The sequence below is a fragment of the Thamnophis sirtalis genome, unplaced genomic scaffold (assembly GCF_051295495.1).
Source record: "Thamnophis sirtalis isolate CommonGarterSnake01/CBP01778 unplaced genomic scaffold, rThaSir2_p1.2 scaffold_4, whole genome shotgun sequence".
Lineage (NCBI taxonomy): Eukaryota > Metazoa > Chordata > Lepidosauria > Squamata > Natricidae > Thamnophis > Thamnophis sirtalis.
In genome coordinates this window covers 8,478,486-8,504,092 of record NW_028261384.1, presented here as the reverse complement: position 1 = coordinate 8,504,092, position 25,607 = coordinate 8,478,486, and the positions used below count along the sequence as shown (strand labels likewise).

Below are 25,607 nucleotides of genomic sequence, written 5' to 3'. Positions count from 1 at the left end.
TTATTAGATTGCTTGGTACAGCAATTTTAAGAACTGTGAAGGGTAACTCATCCTGTTTTTAATCAGTAGGACTCAAAAACAGATAATTTGACATAGTCCTTGCTAAATTGAAATTTTACACATGAAACTCTGACTTTGTTATTATTGACAGGAGAGAATATTAATATAAACACACATTCTGATCAAACAAGCATTCATGTGGATGCAGAATTCTTACTCTCCAAATAAGGGAAGAGCTCACCTAGAGGTAGTCCTTGACTTACAACAGTTTATTTAGTGACGGCTCAAAATTACAATAACACTAAAAAAAAGTGACACGACTGTTTTCACACTTATGACCATTGCAGCATCTTTACGGTCACAAGATTAAAATTTAGGCAACTGGTTCATATTAATGACGGCTGCAGTATCCTGGAATCCTGTGATCGCCTTTCGCCTGTGACTTTCTTATAAGCAAAGACAATGAAGAATCCAGATTCACCTCATGATGGTGCAACTAATTTAATAACTGCAGCGATTCACTTAAACAATCATGGCAAGAAAAGTCATAAAATGGGGCAAAACTCACTTAACAAATTTATTGCTTAACCATAGAAATTTTGGACACAATCATGGTCATAAGCCCAGGACTAGCTATTTTACAATGGTATTTTTAGAGACCTGTATTTTTTTCTGTACTCCAGAAACCCAACTCTCTCCTCCAAAGTAGTTGATAGCAATAGCAATAGCAATAGCAGTAGACTTATATACCGCTTCATAGGCCTTTCAGGCCTCTCTAAGCGGTTTACAGAGAGTCAGCATATTGCCCCCAACAATCTGGGTCCTCATTTTACCCACCTCGGAAGGATGGAAGGCTGAGTCAACCCTGAGCCGGTGAGATTTGAACCGCTGACCTGCTGATCTAGCAGTAGCCTGCAGTGCTGCATTTTAACCACTGCGCCACCTTGGCTCTTGGCTCTCATTCAGTTTTGTCTATGCTATTCCATGGTACTCGAAACCATGTTTTGATCAACCAAGATTTGATGAAAAAGTCATATTGTTTGGCTCTAGCAAGCCCAGTCATAAACCAAGATTTATAAAACACAGTAAGTGTGTTCCAACCACTGATGGGGCCAAACTGTGTGGCCCAGCATCATGAGTGCGGCCTGTCAGTGAAGATGTAGCGAAGAAATAGTTGTCATAATCTCTATCCATTGATTGCTGCTAATGGAAGATAATGGGAGCTGAGTTCCTACACCATCTGGAATGTCAGACTTGCTCAGTGTAAAAGAGTTTAGAGCTGGCCATGGGAATAGGTAAGGAATTTAATGAGTCCATTTAGGGAGGAATTTCAGAAAAGGTTAGCAGAAACTCAAAATAATGTCATTTTAATTTTATTTAGTGTAAGATGGGACACAGAGGAACTTGCACAGGTTTTTGAAATTCTGCTATTCTATTTCATCAGGATAAAAATAATAATCCTGGAATCCCTGCTTTTTGATCTAGCCTACTCTGAAGAGCTGATTCTCAACCTGGAAGAGAAAGATGGATTGGGACAGAATGAGAAGGGTAGAAGGGAATGATATAAAGAAGGACAGGAAAGGGAAGCAGAAACAGAGACTGGTAAGAGACAGACAAGCCAAAGAGAACTAAGGAGAAAGGAGTGTTGGCGAAGGAATACTTCCTTCCTTCCATCTCTCAGCTTTATGAGAATGTAATAATCTCCCAAGGATTCCAAGCAAAGAAGTCTTTTTGGGGGACAGAAGCTGAGCCTGTATCCTATTCCATGTATCTTCAGTTTCAGTTTCAGTTTGTTTATTTATAGGCCGCCCTTTTCCCTGAGGGGACTCAGGGCGGCTTACAATCAAAAAAAAAGGAAGGGGAGTGTGGGACAATACAAAAAAGGAAATGTGCACAAAATAAATTAGACAATAAAACTCAACATTCACTCAGCATTCGGGAGGGGCGAAATAAAAATTATCCCCAGGCCTGACGGGTTAGCCAGTTCTTGAGGGCTGTGCGGAAGGCCTGGACGGTGGTGAGGGTACGAATCTCCACGGGGAGATTGTTCCATAGTGTCGGAGCCGCAACAGAGAAGGCTCTCCTCCGAGTAGTCGCCAGTCGGCACTGACTGGCGGATGGAATACGGAGGAGGCCAACTCTATGCGATCTGATGGAACGCAGGGAGGTAATTGGCAGAAGGCGGTCTCTCAAATAGCCAGATCCACTACCATGGAGCGCTTTATAGGTGGTGAGTAGGACCTTGAAGTGCACCCGGAGACTAACAGGTAGCCAGTGCAGCTCACGGAGGATCGGTGTTATGTGGGCGAACCGTGGTGCGCCCACGATCACTCGCGCGGCCGCATTCTGGACAAGCTGAAGTCTCCGAATACTCTTCAAGGGCTGCCCCATGTAGAGCACGTTGCAGTAGTCCAGTCTAGAGGTCACAAGGGTGCGAGTGACTGTTGTGAGGGCCTCCCGGTTCAGGTAGGGACGCAACTGGTGCACCAGGCGAACCTGGGCAAATGCCCCCCTGGTCACAGCCGACAAGTGGTGTTCAAAAGTCAGCTGTGGGTCCAGGAGGACTCCCAAGTTGCGAACCCTGTCTGAGGGGCGTACTGTTTGACCCCCCAGCCTGAGAGATGGAACACTTGGCCAATTAGTAGGAGGGAAACACACCAGCCACTCGGTCTTATCTGGATTGAGTACAAGCTTGTTAAGCCCCATCCAGTCCCTAACAGCCTTGAGGCACTGGAACATCATGTCAACCGCTTCACTGAGTTGGCACGGGGCGGACAGATACAGCTGCGTATTGTCCGCATACTGATGGTATTTTATCCCGTGCCGTCGAATGATCTCACCCAGCGGCTTCATGTAGATATTAAACAGGAGGGGGGACAGGACCGAACCCTGCGGCACCCCATAATTCAGGGGCCTAGGAGTCGATCTCTGCCCTCCGACCAACACCGACTGCGACCTGTCCGAGAGGTAAGAGGAGAACCACCGTAGGACGGTGCCTCCCACCCCCACCTCCCGCAGTCGTCGCAAAAGGATACCATGGTTGATGGTATCGAAGGCCGCTGAGAGGTCAAGGAGCACTAGGATGGAGGCATAACCTCCATCCCTGGCTCTCCAAAGATCATCAGTCAATGCGACCAAAGCGGTTTCCGTGCTGTAGCCAGGCCTAAATCCCGGGTTGTTGTCAGGAAAAGAGAAGAAGGAAGATTAGGTATATTTGCTACTTTATTTATAAGAATAATGAAGGTTGAATAAAAATAATAGTCATTCTATCTCTTATTCAAACATGTGAGGGTTATTCTTTTCTAGGAAATACAGGAGAGACAGCTGCAAACTTGCCAGCGTATAAGGAAAGACCGTATCACTGAGCTATGATCTAGAGCAGGGGTCCCCAAACTTGGCAATTTTAAGACTTGTGGACTTCAACACCCAGAATTCAGCTCTGCTGGCTGGCGAATTCTGGGAGTTGAAGTCCACAAGTCTTAAAGTTGCCAAATTTGAAGACCTCTGATCTAGAGTCCTCTTTTCCTGGGTTACCTCACCAGGCTCAATGAAAATAAGCAGGGTTTTGTTTTGTTTTTTGCTGGGGCTCAGAGAATTTGTTTAGAGTTCTATTATAGCAATGCAAAGAGAAAGTTGCTAAACCAGAGGTCAATTTTCAGGCTATTGTTTAGCCAGTCAAATCCAGCAATCACTTCCTTTCAAAGGTTGCAATTCCCCAGCTACACAGCCCTAATCCAAGCTGCCTTTGCACTCCTGAATTGTTCCAGTCAAGAGGAGAACAGTTGATCCTTACTTTCTGGGAAGCAATCTTCAGGATCCAGCAATTCTTCAGCCAGTTCAGGCATCTGTTCCAGAAGCTCTGAGGGAATTGCCAAATCCACTGTACTTCCTTCTGACAGGCTGATTTCATCAAATTTCTAGGGAAGAAAGAAGAGCAGAGACTTCATCATCCAGTCTTACGAAGTGCCTGTGATTAAAAAAAGAGTCTGCCTGTGTTGCTTGATTCAGTAATCTGGAAGGATAAAAACACAGAACATAGAATAACAGAGTTAGAAGGGACCTTGGAGGTCTTCTAGTCCAACCCCCCGCTCGGGCAGGAGATTTATACCATTCCAGACAAATGGCTGTCCAGTCTCTTTCTGAAAGCCTTCAGTGATGGAGCACCCACAGCTTCTGGAGGCAACTTCTGTTCCCTTGGTTGATTGGAAAGAAATTCACATGGCTGCTATGTGGGAAAGGGTGGTGCATGCAAACACATGAACAAAAAGCAAAATTATAGAGAAAAGCAACTCTATAGAAGTATTTTAAAACCACAGTGCTCAATTGTCTCTGGCATGTCATTTAACAACCATAGGAAGCCACTGGTGGAGGTCATTTATCAGTTTGAAATGAAGCATCTTCCTAGAGAAGAGAAGATGACTGTGTGCTGCTAAAGTTATTTCAGAGAGACACAATTGACAACAACAAGGGGAATGCAAGATAAAATATGTACCTTTATTGTTATTTAATTATTTTATTTGTATCCTCCCCATTATTTTTTCAAATAACTCAAGACAGTGAATATATGCAACATACCTTCCTCCTCCTATTTTTCCCTATAACAACAATCTTGTAAGGTGGGTTAGGATGAGAAAGACTGTTACCTATCTGGCTTTCATACCTAAGGTAGGACTAGAACTTATCATCTCCTGGTGATTGGTCCAAAATCAACCAACTGGCTTTCCTGCCTAAGGTGGGCCTTGAACTCACTGCCCCCTGTTTCTAAACTGGTGCTTTAGCCATTAGACTATTGGTATAATTAGAAGATAGGCCATTATTCCATTGAAATTCATCACACTCTCATTTAAAATTGCTACCTATATAATTGGCTCTTGGGTGGTAGAACACCCTGCTACTAAAAAAAACAAACCCAAACCCTAAGATCCTAACCTTTGAAACCCCTCCTTCATATCTGGAACAGAAAGACACATCAGCCAAGTTCAAAAAATAACTAGGCTAAAGTAGAATTGGATGCCTGTGATTTAGCAAGTTGCTGGAAACCAGACTTTGCCTTAATATGCTTTGTAAATCAGATTGTCACATTATGTCATAATAATGTAAGTGATATGTCTGGGCTCAGAGTGCTATGTGAACCCAGCAACTGTTTTCTTACGCAGGTTTAGGTTTTGGTGTGTTATCCCCAGGACTGTTAAAAAAATCAAGACAGAGTTGCAACTGTATGATTGAACCTAAATCATTTTTTGCGGGGTGCACTGTGACACAAATAAAAAGGGACAGGGCTTCAATCATGTGAGCACAACCCCATTTTTACTGTTTTGATTCCCCGCCCCCCTTTCTCAGATAGTACTGGTTGTGCCTATTGCTTCATTCTTCTACTTTGGCTGCGACAAATACACACAATTAGCTTGAAGTAAGCCCACTGAAAGCAACTGAAATTAAATTCTGAATATAAGATTACTCAGTTAAGAATTTTATATAATAAGGTTCAGGAATGTGATATTTGGGGGGAAATTAGATAGTCCTCAACTTACAACCACAATTGAGCCCAGCATTTATTTTGCTAGGTTAAACATTTGTTAAGTGAATTCTGCCCCATTTCGCAACCTTGCTTGCCACGGTCATTATGTGAATCATTGCAGTTAAATTAGTAATGCAGTTTTTAAATGAATCTGGCACCTTCATTGCTGGGCAGAAGGTTGCACAAGGTGGTCACATGACCCCGGGACAATGCAACCATCATGAATACGTGCCAATTCCCAGGGTCTGAATTTTGATAACATGACCATGGGATGCTACAATGGTCATGAGTGTGAAAAATGGCCATGCCACTATTTTCAATGCCATTGTAATTTGAATGATCACTAAATGAATGGTTGTAAGTTGAGAAGCTATGCTGGCTGGAGAATTCTGGGAGCTGAAGTCCACAAGTCTTAAAGTTGCCAAGTTTGAAGACTTCTGATCTAGGAGCTGCGAGTAGTTTTATAGCCTTCTAACTACCCTCTCAAAGAGCAAGTTCCTGCATTAATAAACTTTTACTTGCAGAAAAGGAGATTGGAAGTCATTTCTTAAAGTATTGGGAGATCTCTGATCCTCAAAGCAGGTATTCTAACTGGGACAAGAACAAAATTCAAAGGTCCCGAATTTCTCTGGGGATTCCTGGCATTAATTCTGGGAAAAGTAGAAAACAGAGATCCCAACAGAAAGAAGGAACAGATTGAATTAAATCATGTAGGCAGAGAATAAACGGGGTCTGCAGCAAGAATTACTAGGCAGCGACAAAAGGAAAGATTATAATATTTGTGGAGCTCAGCAGCACAGCCACAGGAGGGATAGATGAGAAACCCAAAACAAAGAAACACAATTAAAAACAATGCACAGTAAGAGATCAGAGCTCTTTCAAAGTACATTCTGGGGAAGGGGAGGTGTAGAGGAGATGAAACATTTTGTGGGATCCACTGAAAGCTGTGCCATTTTCATCATCTTAAAAATGTAGGAAGATAGCAGCCATTCAAATTTGTAGAATTTATTACTTTTATTATTGTGATTTATGTTACTTGTTTACATCCCGCCTTTTAGAGCAGCGGTGCCCAACCTTTTGGGCACCAGGGATCAGTTCTGTGGAGATATATTTTTCTACAGACCGGAGGGGTGTGTGGTTTTCTGTGCTGCCTGCATCCTGTGGTTGGTGCCTTGCTTGTTTGTGTGGCCTGATTTCTGGCATGCGGCAGACCAGGGCTGGTCCATGGACCGGGAGTTGGAGACTCCTGTTTCTGAGAGGAGGTGAGGTGGCTCAGCAGTTAAAGAGGCTGAGCTCGTCAGGTGGCAAAAGCTGGCAACCTAGGTTCAAGACCTGAGTATCGCGTGATGGAGTGAGCTCCCATTACTTGCCCCAGCTCCTGCTCACCCAGTGGCTTGAAAGCATGCAAATGCAAGTAGATAAATAGGCACCATTTGGGGTGGGGGAAGGAAACACCTTGACATGTAATCATGCTGGTCACAGGACTAGGGAAGCGTCTTTAGACAATGATACAGAAATGCTACCAGTTTGGAGCGGTTTGCCTGAATCAGTAGTAAAAAATGCGACCGGTTCAGGCGAACTGGTATTTCCGACAATCAGCTGTGACGCATGATTTATATTAGGTAGAATGTAGATTTCCTGCTTTCTAGCTAATATAAATCGCGTGTCACAGCAGATTCCACCCCCCTGGCTGTTTTACATACCTTTGCAGACTCCGAAGGTTTCAAAATGTTCCTTTTTTAGCACTGTGCGAGTGCACAATGTACACATGTGCGCACACTCACCAAATCAGTAATATACTTCAGAGGATTTCACCGCTGCAATGATGGCTAGAAATGGAGATGAGCCCTACCCCATGACTGAATAGGGGAAATATTTTCCTTTTTAAAAAACCTGCCTTCCTTTAAATTTTTTAAAAAAACAACAACACGGCAAACATATGCTATACTCTTTCCTCCTCCTATTTTCCTCACAACAACCCTGTGAGGTGTGTTGGACAGAGAGAAAGTGATTGGCACAATTCCCCCAGTCGGCTTTCCTGCCTAAGGCAGGACTAGAACAGGCTTACCTAGTTGACTTTCATGTTTAGGCAGGACTAGAATTCCCAGTCTCCTGTTTTCTAGCCTGGTTTGTCTCAACCACTAGGTTTAACTGCTCCCCTTAGACAAAAAAAGATGACCCAGACACATAGAAAGCAATCCCTGGCCCTTTTCCTGGGCTGGAGGGAGAGAAGTTAAAATGAAATGTCCACATAATATTTGATCAGTAGCCTAAGAAGAAGCAAAGCTGGTCCTAGTTTTTGCTGTGTTTGACTAATAAGTGCTCAGCTAATGGATAACTAATGGAAAAAGCACTCAAAGCATTTCCCCTCCAAAGAGGAAGATGGCTTTAAAATGACTCCACTCCTTTGATCACCAGTCTTTCACCAATCAGCTGTCTCACCCATCATTTCTTTAATATACCAGAATTGTCACATTTCTGGCTCAACGCACAAGAATTCCAGGCTCCTTGCACACAAAATCCGACTTTTGTTTGAAATGGGTAAGAAGAGTACACTAAGCTAGACAGGAATTATGGTAGCAAAGAAGATAAGCAATACAGGTAGTACTCAACTTGTTTTTGAGTACACAAATTCATTTAGTAACTGTTCAAAATTACAATGGCACTGAAAAAAGTGGTTTATGACTTTTTTTTTTTTAATACTTAGAACTGTTGCATCATCCCCATGGGCACGTGATCATGATTCGGACACTTGGTAACTGGCATGTATTTATAACATTTGTACTGTCCCAAGGTCATGGGATCATTTTGTAACCTTCCCAACCAAAAATCAAAATCAATGTGGAAGGCCAAATTTGCTTAATGACCACTTGATTCAAATAGTAACTGCAGGGATTTGCTTAACAACTGTGGCAAGCATTTAACATCTGTCTTGATTAGCAATGAAACTTTGGACTCAGGTATGGTCATAAGCCAAGGACTATCTCTTCTGGATACTGAAGTGGTATACTTTCTTTTTGCCATTATTGTTGTTGTTGTTGTTGTTGTTGTTGTTGTTGTTGTTGTTGTTATTATTATTATTATTATTATTATTATTAATTCATTAAACATGAAACTCAGTCAACTGAACATTTTAAAATGCATCACAAATACCATTGACTGGTGCTAATGGTTGAGATGGGTTGCTGCCAGCATCCTGGGTATCAACCAAGTATCTTCTTAAAATATATGATATGTATGATTTTTGCAGTTCCGCTGGTGTTCTTGAAGGAAGCTGCATTATTATTATTATTATTTGGTTAATCTTTGGTGAGATTCACAGCCTTAGGGGCTGGTTGGTAGCTCAACAGCTCAAGTCCTAACCAAGGACCTAGGAACTGTTAAAGTAATGTCGAAGGATATAAGCTGTTCCAAGTAGGGTGGTTTTTTGTAGAATCAGAATGTTCAAGTCTGATCAATTTAAAATTTCCAAATAGCGAGGTAGCCCTTTAGCTATTGCTCCAAGGGCTCCAATTACAATCGGGACAACACACAATTTCTTTTTCCACAGTCGCTCAACTTCAATTTGCAAGTTTCGGTACTTTGTGATTTTTTTCTTGCTGTTTATCTTCAATTCGTGCATCTCCAGGTATTGCAATGTCAATGAACCAAACTTTTTTTCTTTTCAACTATTGTTATGTCAGGTGTGTTGTGGGCCAAGTGCCTGTCAGTCTAGATTCTGAAATCTCACAAGATCTTGACATAATCATCATCATCATCATTAGTTACCTTAAATTATTATACAATTGTATCACAGCGGCCAGTTGTTTCGCCGGATTTGGCATTGGTTACTAGTCGGGCCCCACCCAGAGGCCTAGGACGTTGTAACGTATTTTCGTAATATGCGTGCAGATCCAAGCAGTGCGGCTTTTTGCATTTGACTGATGGTGATTTTCTCAATTTTTAATTGTTTTAAATGTAATTCCAGTGCTTTTGGAATAGCACCCAGTGTGCCAATTACCACTGGAATTATCACTGCTGGTCTGTGCCATATTCGTTGAATTTCGATTTTTAAGTCCTGGTATTTTGCTATTTTTTCATGTTCCTTCTCGGCGACCCTGCTATCACCTGGTATTGCAATGTTTATGATTGTGACCTTATTTTTCTCAACCAGTGTGATGTCTGGTGTATTATGTGCCAGTATTTTGTCAGTTTGTATGCGGAAATCCCACAAGATCTTGACCATCTGATTTTCGGTGACTTTTTCAGGCTGATGTTCCCACCAGTTTGTTGCTGTTTTAATATTATAATTTTTGCACAAATTCCAATGGATCATTTGTGCTACTGAATTGTGCCGCAATTTATAATCAGTCTGCGTGATTTTTTTACAGCAGCTGAGTATGTGATCAATATTATTATTATTATTATTACTATTATTTTAGGGTATTCGTAGGCATTGGAAAAATTTCATCAATATCTGAAATTTGACTGGAATCTAGCAATATAGGTAGTCCTTGACTTATGACCACAATTGAATCCAAAATTTCTGTTGCTAAGTGAGACATTTGTTAAGTGGATTTTCTCCCATTTTTTACCTTTCTTGCCACAGTTGTTAAGTGAATCTGGCTTCCTCATTGACTTTGCTTGTCAGAAGGTTGTAAAAGGTGATCATGTGATCCTAAGACACTGCAGTTGTCATAACTATGAGTCAGTTGCCAAATGTCTAAATTTTGATCATTTGCTACAATGGTTGTAAATGTGAAAAATGGTCATGTCACTTTTTAAAGCAACATAGTAACTTTCAACGATCACTAAATGAACTGTTGTAAGTCGAGGACTACCTGTAATATTCTCTTACTCCTAATGTATTTGGTAGTTATCTATTTATCAGCAACCATTTGCTGCTTTTTCTACTGTTTTTCTTGCCTGTATGTTGCCTGTTCTTTACCATATTCATGGCACTACATTCTCCACTTAGTCCACCTACACCTGCTACTCTGACTTAATAAAAAAATTCATTCAGTCAACATCCCCCACATATTTTCATAGATACTACTATGAAGACTGGCTCACAAACAGGAGCACTGGACACTGATATAAAACAGGATAGGAATTGGCAATAAGGACAATAATTTCATGCTTGACATGGCTTTGGACTAACTTTAGGATGGGTGGACAACATTTTAAGTCAATAATGGGGAATACTCCTAGGAGTAATGAAAATACTCCTCAAATATTGCAAAATACACAGTTGGGGAGTATTTCCATTAAGTGGCACCAAAATGTCCCAAAGATGGTGCAGGCTATCAAAGTAAGTAAGCTCTCCAGAACTAACTTAGTGATTGATTGGCTGACTGATTGCTGCACCAGGCAAGACTCCATAAAAAAGAAAGGATGAGAAAGAATGAAGAAACCCTAATGTTTTTCATCAGCACCTATGAAATATATGTCGGGGGATGTTGACTGAATGCATTTTTTAATTAAGTCAGAGTAACTGGTGTCATGTTTCACCTAGAAGCAAAGTAAACAGGATTCCCTGAATTTTAGGTGATTTCTTTCTGTTCCTGAATGGTTTGAGCATCAATTACAACCAACCATCACTACTTTTTGTGGGAGAAGAGCTGTGGTAGCAAAGAACCGGGAGTCTATTAGCACCTTTTTTCAACTAACACATTTGACTAAGAAGCTTTTGTGGAAAAAGTGCCATCAGCCTTCTGATTTGTTTTTTTGTTTTTACCAACCACTAGCAAAGTATTCAGCTTACAAGTTTTATCTTGAGATCTACAAAACTCAAAGCTGTAAGATCCGCTTTTATTTTACACTGGTTTTTTTCCCCTTTCCCCATGCCTTAATTTTTTCAATAACCTCCCAAGTGAAGATTTGTGGAGAATTCAAACACTTGCAGGCTCTTTGGAGTTGCTCTAATTGAGCTCAAAATAGTAAGGGTACGAGTAGTCCTTGAGTTACAACCACAACTGAGCCCAAAATTGCCACTGTTGAGTAAGACAGTTGTTAAGTGAGTCGTATCCCATTTAACAACATATTTTGCCACAGTTGTTAGGTGAATAACCGCAGTTGTTTACCATGTTGGTAACACCATTGTTAAGTGAATCTGGTTTCCCCATTGACTTTACTTGTCAGAGCATCGCGAAAGCGGATCACGTGAGCCCATGATGTGCAACTGTCATAAATATGAAACAGTTGCCAGGTATCTGAATTTTGATCAGATGACCATGGGGATGCTGCAACCATTGTAAATGTGAAAACCAATCATGAGTCACTTTTTTCAGTGCTGTTATAACTTCAAATGGTCACTAAACAAGTGGTTATAAATTGAGGATTATCTATATTATCAAATTGCAGACTTTGGATTTTTGGGAGGGGAGTGTATCAATACAATTATCTTGCTTTCCACCTAACTAATGTGGTGCATTGCGATATACCTGGTAGGAAGAAGGGCGGCATATAAATTGAATACATTTGTAAATAAAACAAATGAATACATAAAATTATTGGTTTGACAGGACTCCTAGGAAGTGTTCTCTGATTCTATTGCTTTTGAATGCAACTGAATGTGGACTTTTAGCACAGCTCTGAGATGGGTTCCCACACAGTTTAGACTTTGTCCCAAGAGACCTTGCAAGAGTACTGTGTATAGAACCAAATCTTCAAAAAGAGGAAACTTCCTGCAACTCACTCATTCATTCTCTCTCTCTCTCTCTCTCTCTCTCTCTCTCTCTCTCTCTCTCTCTCTCTCTCTCTCTCTCTCTCTCTCTCTCTCTCTCTCTCTCTCTCTCTCTCTCTCTCTCCCTCCCTCCCTCCCTCCCTCCCTCCCTCCCTCCCTCCCTCCTTTCTCACTCTTGTCAGCTCTTAGGCCGCCTCATCTAACCTTTGTCTGATTCCGCAGCATTTTATGGCAAGATGCCACATTCTCTGATCCCCTCTTTGTTTATGTCCTCAGTGAAGATTATATTTCTTTTCTGGGACGGAAGCAGTTTAAAGTTAGGGGATGAAAAAAGCATTGGCTGCTGTTGCTGCACTCGGCCACTGCTCCACACTGGAAAGTTTGACTTCCTACTCCATTAACACCAGATACTCTTTTCCTGATCCTGCCATTCATTCGGAAGCAGGAGAGCTCAACCCTAAACAAACACAGGCTTAACAGAGAAATTCTTCCTGGCATTTACACTTTCCATATTTATTATTTAGATCCTTTTATCCACTCACTATGAAGATGGACTAGTTCTGACTGATTTTTCTTTAATGTTAGATTAATTAACGCTACATAGTTAGGACTGCAGAAAAAAAACAATGGCTGCCAACCTACCTTCCATTGAGGACCTCTATACTGCACAAGCCAGAAAGAGGGCTATGAAAATATTTACAGAACCCTCGTATCCAGGACATACACTGTTTCAATTCCTCCCCTCAAGATTATGTTACAGGGCATTGCACACCAAAACAACTAGATACAGAGACATTTTTTTTCTCCCATGCTATCACTCTGCTAAACAACTAATTCCCACAACACTGACTTATGCCCTAGGATATTGAACCATGTAGTAAGGCTGTATTACAATTATCTTTCCCATCTTTCCTATTACTTATTCCTTTAGCATCTTATGTCTATCACATTGCTTTTATTGTATCTTATGATTGTCACTGAGAGGTCTGTATTATAATTTATGATGATTGCATTTTAGGGTTATGATCATGATTATCACTTGTTGCTTGTATATATCCTGAGAACTTTTGCGCCGGAGACAAATTCCTTGTGTGTCCAATCATGCCAATAAAGAAGATTCTATTACAGTGTTGGCGAACCTTTTTGGCATCGAGTGCCGAAATGGGAGCACACGCGCGGGGCAGCACCAGTAACCGGAAGAGCAGCTCCATGGCACGCACGAGCAGGAGCACCGGAAACCGGAAGAACAGTTCCCTGGCAGGCATGCATGCGCCAAGAAGCTGAGCTTCCAGTTTCCTGGTCTTCTGGTTCTGGCACACATGCGCATGCGAAGCCCAGCTGGCCGGCATGCATGCATGTGCTGGAAACCGGAAGCTCAGCTTCCCTGTGCACGCATGAACACCAGGGAGCTGCTCTTCCAGTTTCCGGTGCTGCCGCGCATGCAAAAACCAGCTGGCCAGCTCGCATGTGTGCTCTGGAACCCATAAAAGCAACAGGAGATGGCTGGCATGCCTGGAGAGGTGGCTCTGTGTGCCACTTCCGGCACGTGAGCCATAGGTTCGCCATCACAGTTCTATTCTATTCTATTCCATTCCATTCCATTACGCATTCTATTCTATTTCATTCCCATGCGTATTGTGGCATGCAACCCAATCACCCCCAGTGGCTAGTTTTTACTTCATGCAGTTTCAAACGTGGGCTAGCTAATGGCATGCAGAAAGTTCCTGGCATCACCATTACCTCTTGCTGGTCTGCTAGTGGAAGAACCACCTCTGATTTTGACAGTTTGTCCGTCTGCAACTCACTTAACTCTTCACAAAACTCAGAGGTTTGGCTTTCGATGGCTGTACTTGTGTAGCGCTGCTCCTTCAGTTGCTTGTCCTGGCAGAAAAAACCCTAAATGTTTTTATTTCCTCCATTTTCTTTGGAAGCATGAGAGTTGCTTTTTTTTAAGTGGATTGTGCACCCAGTGCACTGAGAGAAAGAGAGAAAAATCAGCCTCCAATATATTCACCAAAAAGTCACACTTTAAGCAAATCACGGAAAGGAAAGAAACAATACAGGTAATCCACGACTTATGAACCACATTTGCGCCCAAAATTTCTGCCATTAGGTGAGACAGTTATTAAGTCAGTTTTGCCCCATTTTACGATCTTTCTGGCCATTGCAGGTGAATCACTGCAGTTGTTAAGTCAGTAACACGGTTGTTAAGGAACTCTGTCTTCTCATTGACTTTGTTTGTCCGAAGGTCATGAAACGAGACCCTGGGACATTGCAACCATCAGAAATATGAGTCAGTTTCCAGATCACATGACCATTATTTATTTATTTATTATTATTTATTAAATTTATATGCCGCCCAATCCTGAAGGACTCCGGGCGGCTTACAAAGAGGGAAAGAAAAAATAAAATAAAATAAAAAGGATAATTTAAAATTCACAACACGCATCCGTCCAACCGGGGATGGGCCTTAACAATAAGGTCAACAGCCCCAGGCCTGCCGGAACAGCCAGGTTTTAACAGCTTTCTTGAAGGCCATGAGAATGGGTAAGGTCCGGACCTCTGGGGGTAGCTGATTCCAAAGGGTTGGAGCAGCCACAGAGAAGGCTCTCCTCCGGGGGCCCGCCAGCCAACACTGTCTGGCTGATGGCATCCAAAGGAGGCCCACCCTGTGGGATCTTACCGGCTGTTGGGAGGTATGTGGCAGTAGGCGGTCTCGCAGATACAATGGCCCTAAGCCATGTAGGGCTTTAAAGGTAATAACCAACACCTTGAATTGCATCTGGAGACCAATTGGTAGCTAGTGCAGCTCGCGGAGGACAGGTGTAATGGTACACCCAATATCGCTTGCGCGGCTGCATTCTGGACCAGCTGTAGTCTCCAAACACTTTTCAAAGGTAGCCCCATGTAGAACGCATTGCAATAATCCAGACTTGAGGTGACAAGGGCGTGAGTAACTGTTTGAAGTGCCCCCCCGGTCCAAATAGGGCCGCAACTGATGCACCAGGCGAACCTGGGCAAAGGCCCCCCTGGTCACAGCCAATAGATGGTGTTCCAGTGTCAGCTGCGAATCCAGGAGGACCCCCAAATTGCGGGCCCTCTCTGAGGGGTGTAAATTTTCACACACACCCCCCCCCCAGGATTAAGGACGGACTGTCTAGGCTGTCCTTCAGGGGCAATATCCAAAGCCACTCAGTCTAATCGGGATTGAGCACAAGTTCATCCCCATCCATATCCTGACAGCTTCCAGGCATCGGCACATCACGTCCGCCGCTACACTGAGTTGGCATGGGGCAGATAGATACAGTTGTGTATCATCTGCATATTGATGGTACTTTATCATGCTGTCGTATGATTTCACCCAGCGGCTTCATGTATATGTTAAATACCGTATATACTCGAGTATAGGCCGACCCGAATATAAGCCGAGGCACCTAATTTTACCACAAAAAACTGGAAAAGTTATTGACTCGAGTATAAGCCTAGGGTGGGAAATGCAGCAGCTACCGATAAATTTCAAAAATAAAAATAGATACCAATAATGCCATTGCCCATTGAATAACATATACAGCCTGCCTGTGCCCATTAAATATACAGTAGCCATTGTAAAAATTTGCTCTGCATAACAAATTATTATCACACAATACCGGTGTATTCAATGAAATACTTCACTCACCTCATGATGCTGATGTCCCGCTGTGATGATGATGTCCCGCCTCCTATGACACACGGCACAGTGATTCCTATCGTTGGATCACTGTACCAGAGGAGGTGGGACATCGCTATGTGGCTGCTTGCGATAACAAGGAGGAGGTGGGACATCGTTGCAGAGCGGCAGGAGGGGGAGGAAGGGGAATCGTAAGATAGCCCTGCATTACATTAGAATGTGAGGAGGGGGGATGGTGCGGTGCACGCTGCGCGGCAAACTGACACAGAGGGAGGGGAAACTCAGGGGCGCTGGGCCATTCACGAGCGTCACCCAGCGGCATGGCCCCGCCCCTTTTTCTCCTCCATTTCGGGCAAATTTTTCACTGACTCGAGTATAAGCCGAGGCGGCTTTTTTCAGCTCAAAATGTGGGCTGAAAAACTAGGCTTATACTTGAGTATATACAGTAGGTGGGGACAAGACCGAACCCTGTGGCACCCCACATTTGAGGGGCCTAGGGGGTTGACCTTTGCCCCCCGACCAACACCGACTGCGACCTGTCAGAGAGGTAAGAGGAGAACCACCATAAAATGGTGCCTCTCACTCCCACCTCCTCCAGACGTCACAGAAGGATACCATGGTCGATGGTATCGAAAGCCGCTGAGAGGTCAAGAAGCACCAGGATAGAGGAATGCCCTCTATCCCTAGCCCGCCATGGGGATGCAGCAATGGTCATAAGTGTAAAAAACTGTTGTAAGTCATGTATTTAGTGCTGTTGTAACTTCAAATGGTTACTAAATGAACTGTTGTAATTTGAGGACTACCTTTCTAAGGAAGATACATAATTTCTGATTTACTGATTGCATCCAGGACAGCTTGAAACAGATCTATGCTAATTTTTTCAGAGGAGCTTCTTAATTCTCACAGCGAGATGACTTTTGGTTCAGGCAATCCTCATTTAATGAACCTCACAGCGGGGGTGAAATCCTCCCTGTTTGGCCGAACCGGTAGAGACGATTGTCCTTGGTTCTGCGAACAGGTAGTTTAAAAAAAGCTTCTGAGGATCACGCGGCTCATAGCTCATCCGTGTGATTGTTGGAAGCCCCCCCCCCCCTTTTAAAGCATTTGTTCCTGCTGGTTCGAGCAAATAGGCAGGAAAAAAAATGCTTTTAAAAGTGTGGGGGGAAAATCTTCTGACAATTCTGTGGATTAGCTGTAAGCCGCGCAATCCTCAGAAGCGTTTTTCCCCTCACTTTTTAAAGCATTTTTTCCAGCCTATTCTCCCGAAGCAGCAGGAAAAAAAATCTTTAAAAAGTGAAAAAAAGTTGGCCACAGCCACCCAGTCATATGACCACCACCCCTGCCAAACCATGCCCACAAAACCAGGGGGGTGGGGAATTTAGATTTCACCACTGCCTCATGGGGACTTGCAGCTCTATCACTGCTGAGGTCTACCTGTATAGGTTTGGTGGAAAACCAATACAAATTCCATCTCAAATTACTGTTTTCTTACCACAAGAAACATGAAGAGATATTCCCTGGCTTACAAGTTTCATCAAGAGGGTCATAAGTAGGGGTGAGATTCTACCGGTTCGGACTGGTTTGGGTGAACCTGTAGCTCCGATGATCAACCGGTTCGCTTTGATGATCAGGTGGGCCCGCCTACCTGCCCCTGCTTCTTATTGACCTGTATCTTCTCAACTGATTCAGGTGGCAGAGCAAATTGCCACGCCTCAGCTGTGTTACTCCCCAGCAATAATGCGGAAGGTAAGTTTTCTTAAAAGTGTGCATGCGCACGAAACGTGTGATCACCAAACCGGTTGTTAAACCGGCAGGATCCCACCACTGGTCGTAAGGAGGTATTTTGAAGCAGAACTGACTTATTAAATAGTATCTTCATCCTTTCATAGTTCATTCCTCTTGCTTTGTGGGAAATGTTTGATTAATATGTTGCTCGTACTTTGAAAGTAGGGAAGTCACTACCTACTGTTCTGAATCACACCGTAGTTATTCCCCCCCCCCTTTTTTTTTTTTGCAAATATGGCTTGATGGTAGAGTTTCCTCTCAGTAGGAAATGGAACAAAGAAACAAAAAGGTCTGATTCCAAACTGAACAGTAAAGATTAAAAATAATATATATCCGTGTAAGTGTTCTCAGTCTGTCTAGCTCCCATTAACCACCCCTATTGAAAAGCTGCTTTGATTTCACAGTAAATTAATTTAAAATTAAATACCAACTTCCTGCTGCAGAGGACATGGCGCTCCATGTATACTTTAATTTATAATAAATTTCATTTTTCATGCTTCTAGCTGTACCCTGTCGTTAAGAAAGTGCTCCATGTAATTATAGGCCATGATTTTAAATCAATTCTCTGCAGGCCAAAGGATCAATTTATAGCCAGGAGAGTAAATTTTTGGTCACCACCGGAAACAAACTACAATGTACAAAAGAAATAAACGGTATGCAATTCAGTATGAGAAATCTGTCGTGTCATTTTCCCTCCCCTGCACTTCTCCTTACTTCTTGGGCAGCTTGGAATTCTTTCCTGTTCAACCCAAATAACAATCATAATCCAAATAATTCCATTCATCCATTTTTTACATTAATTGGGTCAAATTTTATATCTACCAACAAAGAAATAACGGGAGACTAGTATAGATCTATTTCAAGCTATTTAGCTCTCGTCAGCTAGCCATACCCTTCTGGGATTCGAACCCAGGCTCGAATCCCAGAAGGATATGGCTAGCTGACGAGAGCTAAATAGCTTGAAATAGATCTATACTAGTCTCCCATTATTTCTTTGTTGGTAGATATAAAATCTAACACAAAAATGGTTTGTTGCAAAACTGCCTGCGAAGGATCCTGGATTGGAGTTGAAAGGCGAAAGCTGAAGCAGTCTGCTCCATCCATCCCATATTTGGGTAGACCAGGTTGCCCTGATAAAAAACCCACTTCATTAATTGGGTCATTACGTGAAATATTGTACAGGTAGTCCTTGACTTACAATTACAATTGAGCCCTAAATTTCCATTGCTAAGCAAGACAGTTGTTAAGTAAGTTTTCCTCTATTGTATGTCCTTTCTTGCCACATGTTAAGTGAATCACTGCAGTTCTTAAATTAAACTATGTTAAGTGAATCTGGATTTCCAGTTGACTTCGCTTGTCAGAAAGTTGCAAAAGAGGATCAAATGGGACATGACCCCAGGACATAGCAACAGGCATAAGTATGAACCAATCATCAAGTGTCTGAATGTAAATCACCTGACCATGAGGAAGCTGCAATGGTCGTAAGTGTGAAAAAAGGTCGTAAGTCACTTTTTTCAGTGCTGTTGTAGCTTTGAACAGCTACAAGCTACCTGTCAAATGAAGCAGCCTGTCTTGAGGTTCCTTAAGACACATAAGAAGTTCAGTAAGAAACACCAAGATAAGCTGAAAAGTTTTGGTTGGGAGCAAAATGGTCTTGCTCAGAATCTGTTCTTCTGTTTTTTCTGACAGTTAATTTTAGACCCTGTCTGAAGTTACATCTTGAGTGGAGGAGGCAAAAGAGAGAGAGGGAGAATGCCTCCTCCTGCTAAAAAAAATAATTTTAAAAATTTCTACAAAATGAGGAATATCCTTGCACGGAAAGTGGAGGCCATGGAAAATAGAAAAGACAATTGCAAAACTTTGACCCATGGAAATTGAAATAATTAATTTACAATTGAAGTCTCCCTTGAGTTTAATTCAGCATCTGGATATTTTATACAGTACAGTACTTGACAGGGAATGTCTCACACAAACTGCTTCACCCTCTTGCAGAAAGAAAAGATAACTAATCAATAAATTAGCACTTTCTCCATTTGAAATGATGGAGCAGAACCTTAATCATGCTGGTTTAAATACAAATGCATGCCTCTTTGCACGCCTGCACCTTATTTTTCCATGTTTAATCAGAAAATACAGGTAGTGCTCGACTTACAACTACAATTGACCCTCAAATTTCTGTTCTTAAATGAGACATTTTTAAAGTGAGTTTTGCCCCATCTTATGACATTTCTTGCCACAGTTGCTAAATGAATCACTGCAGCTGTTAGGTTAGTAACATGGTTGTTAAGTGAATCTGACTTTCCCATCGAGTTTGCCTGTCAGAAGTTTGCAAAAGATGATCACATGACTCTTGGACATTGTGACCGTCATAAATATGAGCCAGTTGCCAAGTCTGAATTCTGATCACATGACCAAGGGGATGCTGCCAAGGTTGTAACTATGAAAAAATATTGTAAGTCACTTTTTTTTCAGTGTTGTTGTAACTTTGAACGGTCACTAAATGAACTGTTGTAAGTCGAGGACTCCCTGTAAAGGAAACCACCAGCTTAGTAATTTCAGGGGCATGATCATAATGCGCTGGAACTCCAAAAAGGGAAATCAAGAAGAACATGCTCCACCTCTGCATTAGCATACTACGTGAAGAATTCTTTTCAGATAAGATTACAAGTAGTCCTCAACTTACAACAATTTGTTTAGTGAGAATTCAAAGCTACACCACCACTGAGAAAAGTGACTTAAGACCATTTTCACCCTTATGTCCATTGCAGCATCCTGATGGTCACGTGATGTACATTCAGATGCTTGACAACTGGTTCATATTTATGATGGTTGCAGTGTCCTTGGGTTACGTGATCCCCTTTTGCAACCTTCTGACAAGCAAATGGGAAAGCCAGAACCAGTTAATAACAACTCACCACCTTAAGAACTGCAGCAATTCACTTCTGGCAAGAAAAGTCGTAAGTTGGAGCAAAACTCACTTAACAAACTTCTCACTTAGCAACATAAATTCTGGGCTCAGTTGTGGTAAGTCGGGGACTATCTACATAAACATAATTCAGAAATAGGTTGGCACAGGATATTCTTATTTTCTTAATTTTGGTAACATCCTTCAGTTCATGCAATTTAATTCCCTATATGACTGTTGAGGACAAAGCTAAAGCCAAGGAAATCTCTCCCTCCCCCCACCTCTCTCTGTGTTGTCTGTGTGTTTGTGTGTGTGTTAAAATTACTTTCCTCTCAATGCTAAACAATTACTTATTTTTGCTGCAAAATAGCAGTTATTGATAATACAGAACTCCAGTGTGGGAGGCTTATGTAATCTGCCTGTAAGTGTTTGATGCCAAGTGCTGTGTTGCCAAGGCAGTATTCATTATAACAATATTTATTGAATCAATGTTTCCCCTAATTTAAAAAATACAAATCATGATGTGAGACAAACAATTAGGCAGATACATAAAGAAAATGGGGTTGGAAGGGAGTAGCTATTTGTCCGGTGCTTTAAGATACAGGAACTTAAATGAACACTCCTATAAACTGACATAAATGATTAACGAAAATATTCAGAAGAAAGTCCTACTGAGTTCAATGGATTTTCCCTCCAAAATTAGTAGCTTAAACTAGGCCATAATGAGCTATTTTTTCCTACAACACCCAAGCTGCAATTGAACAGCACTATCCTTGCAAAGAGAAAGCTAGTACCTCAGGGAATGGTTTGCAGCTTAGAAACATTCTTCAACATGTGCAGATAGTCCTCGACTTATGACCACAATTGAGCCCAAAATTTCCATTGCTAAGTAAGAAAGTTGTTAAATGAATTTTGCCCCTTTTTATGATCTTTCTTGCCATAGTTTTTATTTGCCATTGTTAAGTTAGTAACATGGTTGTTAAGAAAATCTGGGTTCTCCATTGACTTTGTTAGAAGGACACAAAAGGAATCACCTCACCCAGGGACACTGCAACTGTCATAAATATGAGATGATTGCCAAGCATCTGAATTTTTATTATGTGTCCATGGGAATGCTGCAGCGGCCGTAAGTATAAAAAACTTACATAAGCCATATTTTTTTTCAGTATCTTTCTAATTTTTCACAGTTAATAAATGAACTGTTGTAAGACGAGGACTACTCTGTATTCAGGGAACTATTAAAAAAAACAAGAATAGCATCCCGTTAGATGAAATCACATTTCTGAAATGGTGGAGCCAAAACATATTCATTATTTCAGCTACAATCCAGCGTATGACACTTCAGCCAAGATTTAACATTCAGCTATTTAAGGAACCATTATGCAGTCCTTCTAGGATTATAAGAAAGTTCACAATTCAATATTGTTCTCTTCATCAAGACCAGTTCCCTGATATACAGGTAGTCCTTGACTTTCGACAATTTGTTTAGTGATCCTTCAAAATTACATCACTGAAAAACCTGACATGACCTTTTTTTCACACTTACAACTGTTGCAGTATCCCCCATGGTCACGTGATCAAAATTCGGATACTTATCAACTGGTCCATATTTATGACGGTTGCAGTGTCCTGGGGTCACATGTTCAACACCTTTTGTGAACTTCTGACAAGCAAAATCAATGGGGAAGCCAGATGAGCTTAACAACTGGGTTATTAGCAATAGCAATAGCACTTAGACTTACATAGCTCTTCACAGTGTTTTACCGCCCTCTCTAAGCAGTTTACAAAGTCAGCCTATTGGGTGAGAACCCAAAAATCTGGGTTCTCATTTTACTGACTTTGGAAGGATGAAAGGCTGAGTCAACCTTGAGCTTGGTGAGATTTGAGCTGCCAAATTGCAGGCAGCCAGCAGACAGCAGAAGTAGCCTGCAGTGCTGCACTCTAACCATTGCGCCACCGAGGCTACTAACTTAACAACTGCAATGATTCACTTAAAAATTGTGGCAAGAAAGGTAATAAAATGGGACAAATTCACTCAACAAATATCTCAATGGAAAATTTGGGCTCAATTGTCATAAGTCAATGATTACCTGCATATCACTACCTAGGTTAATATGGATGATTAAGATATTATTTGTTTAATCAGTTATAAAAATATAATAGTAAGATCAGATAGCCCATTAAGCCCACAATAATGGTTTCCAAACTACAAGTTTGAATTCGCAAGCTTGCTAGACCCAAATCAAACCAATTGCATTACCTTTTCCCCAATTCTGGCCAATGATTTCTGCCTCTTCCAACGTTCATTAAAGGACTGGAGGTTGAGTTGCAGAGTAGCAGAGTGCAGATTGATGCCCACTAGCACTTTCTTAATTTAGCTAAATTCAGTTTACAATTAAATTATAATCTACAGCAGATGGCAAGGTAGGCTTGTTTTATCTGGTTGGGGAAGGAAAAGAAGGCAATGCAAGTGTTATTGCACAGAAAGAAAATGAGAGGAGGAAATACAGACAGTCCTCGATTTAAAACTGCTCATTTAGCGGCCATCCAAAGTTATAACACCACTAAAAAAAAGTGACTTATGGCCTCTTTACCCACCATCACAGCGTCCCCATGGTCACATGTTCAAAATTCAGATACTTGGTCCTCACCCTTACGACTGGTGCAGTTTTCCTGTATTCATGTGATCAGCATTTGGTTGCTTGGCAACCACCATGTATTTAAAATGGCCGTAGCATCTTGGGAATCATGTGGTCACCATGTGTGACCTTCCAATTGCAATTTTTTGGCAATTTAATAAATTTGAATGCCGCCCAATCCCGTAGGACTCTGGGCGGCTTACAGAAAGATAAAAATAAAAGTTAAAAAGTAATATGAGATACAATTTAAAAAAACAACACACCATACATTCCGTCTGAGTCGGGCTGGACCTTGTTCAACAGCCCCAGGCCTGCCGGAACAGCCAGGTTTTAGTGGCTTTTCGGAAGGCCGAGAGAGTGGGAAGTGTCCAGATCTCTACGGGTAGATTGTTCCACAGGGCCAGAGCAGCTACAGAGAAGGCCCTCCCCCGAGGAGCCGCCAGCCAGCATTGTCCGGTCAACGGGACTCAGAGAAGGCCCAACCTGTGAGATCTTATTGGTCGTTGGGAGGTATGTGGCAGGAGGCGGTCTCTCAGATATCCAGGTCCTAAGCCAGCTGATTTCCCACAAAGACAGGTTTGCTTAATGACCACATGACTTACTTAACTGCACTGATTCACTTAACAACCGTGGCAAAAAGAGGTTGTAAAATTGGGCCTGACTCACTTAACAACCACCTTGCTTAACAATGGAAAGTTTGGTCCCGTTTGTAGTCTTACGTCAAGGACTACCTATAGACAAGGCAAAGTCTTTCCATTGTTTATATTCCTCCTGTCCCTTTATACATATGATAACTTTTGAAAATGGATCGCATTTTCATATAATTATATGGTAGATAATACATTTTATTCCTTACTAAAATACTTTAGCTCATCCTCTATCAAGGATAAATCCATTTAAAAAAAATGTGTGCAAAAATAAAAAAAGCTGCTATCATCATTGTGGGAAGAAAAAAACTCCCTGTTGGCCTTTAACATCCACACCAGTCACCCACCTGATCTATCTTTGACCTGCCAGTGAACTCCAGACAATAAAGCAAAGGACCCCTTAAGCCTTCCTGCTAATTCTGATAACTGGGCTGAAACTGACTAAGTGCCTCTTGCTACAGAGAATTGGCCAATATTGGCAACTTAATTAAAACTAACGAAAATCCCCTGAAGATACAGCTGTCCAGAGTTATTGATTGAGACAGGCGGCTATAAAAATTGATTAAATAAATAAAAGATATGAAAATCCCTCACACTCACAATAGGCTTCCCCTAATCTAAAACCATCAACCAAGGTCATCTGTTTGACTTACAAAAAGGTAAATATTGCAAAAACCTGCAAGGGAGAAAATTGCATTTCCTCTGCCATAGCTAGCACACTTCCCAAGAAGTGGGGCTTGGTTCATGAGTTTCCTAAAACAAACTCTCTGCATATGTAACCAACTTTTTCTTTTAATTCATGGCCATCTTCTACTGTTGAATAAACCTCCTCTCCCCTTCAGGCAACAGTATTGCCCTTTTTGCAAAACCTGGCTCCTATGAACCAGGGTATAGAACAGGTGGTACCTGGCTCAACAACAGTAACTGCAAGAAGGATCTAGGTGTCCTAGTGGACAATCCTTAAAGATGAGCTGGCAGTGTCAGGGGTGGTATTAACTTGCCTTCCATACTGGTTTGCAAACGTGAGTGAGCTCACACATGCATTCACTTCCCTCACATGCACCGTGTCATGTGCTCCAACTTCTGTGCATGCTCTTTGCCTTAAAAAGGGAGCCTAAATGGGATGCTGTAGAGCCAGGGTGTGTGGGTGGAGACACTCACGATTTCTGCTGCCAGTTGGATGAGCCCAGGTGGCGCAGTGGTTAGAGTGCAGCACTGCAGGCTACTTCAGCTGACTGCAGTTCTGCAGTTCGGCGGTTCAAATCTCACTGGCTCAAGGTTGACTCAGCCTTCCATCCTTCCGAGGTGGGTAAAATGAGGACCCGGATTGTTGGGGGCAATATGCTGACTCTGTAAACCGTTTAGAGAGGGCTGAAAGCCCTATGAAGCGGTATATAAGCCTAACTGCTATTGCTATTGCTATAGTTCGGGCGAACTGGTCAGAACCAGCAGAATACCACATTTGACATTGTGTTGTGGCTGCCAAAAAAGCCAACAGTCTTATGCTGCATTAACAGGTTGCCATGATATTAAAAAGATGCTGGGACTCTAGAAAGAGTGCAGAGAAGAGCAACAAAGATTATTAGGGGACCGGAGGCTTAAACATATGAAGAACGGTTGCAGGAACTGGGTACGTCTAATTTAAATGAAAAGAAGGATTAGGGGGACATGATAGCAGTGTTCCAATATCTCAGGGGCTGCTACAAAGGAGAGGGAGTCAAGCTATTCTCCAAGGCACCTGAGGGTAGGACAAGAAGCAATGGGTGGAAACTAATCAAGGAG

General features: G+C 42.0%; 1 protein-coding gene across 7 annotated transcripts in view; it reads right to left on the bottom strand.

The window, feature by feature from the left end:
• LOC106545622 (sodium channel protein type 5 subunit alpha) overlaps positions 1-25,607 on the bottom strand; it is a 351,125-nt gene that overhangs the window by 66,038 nt on the left and 259,480 nt on the right. For 6 of the 7 annotated variants that reach the window (XM_087712437.1, XM_087712436.1, XM_087712435.1 and 3 more), the window contains 2 exons: positions 13,923-14,063; positions 3,794-3,917 (listed from right to left, as the gene is read on the bottom strand). In XM_087712437.1, coding sequence (XP_087568563.1) covers positions 3,794-3,917; positions 13,923-14,063 — 265 coding nt within the window. The remainder of the gene's footprint in view (positions 1-3,793; positions 3,918-13,922; positions 14,064-25,607) is intronic. The other variant, XM_087712439.1, reaches the window with a different exon arrangement.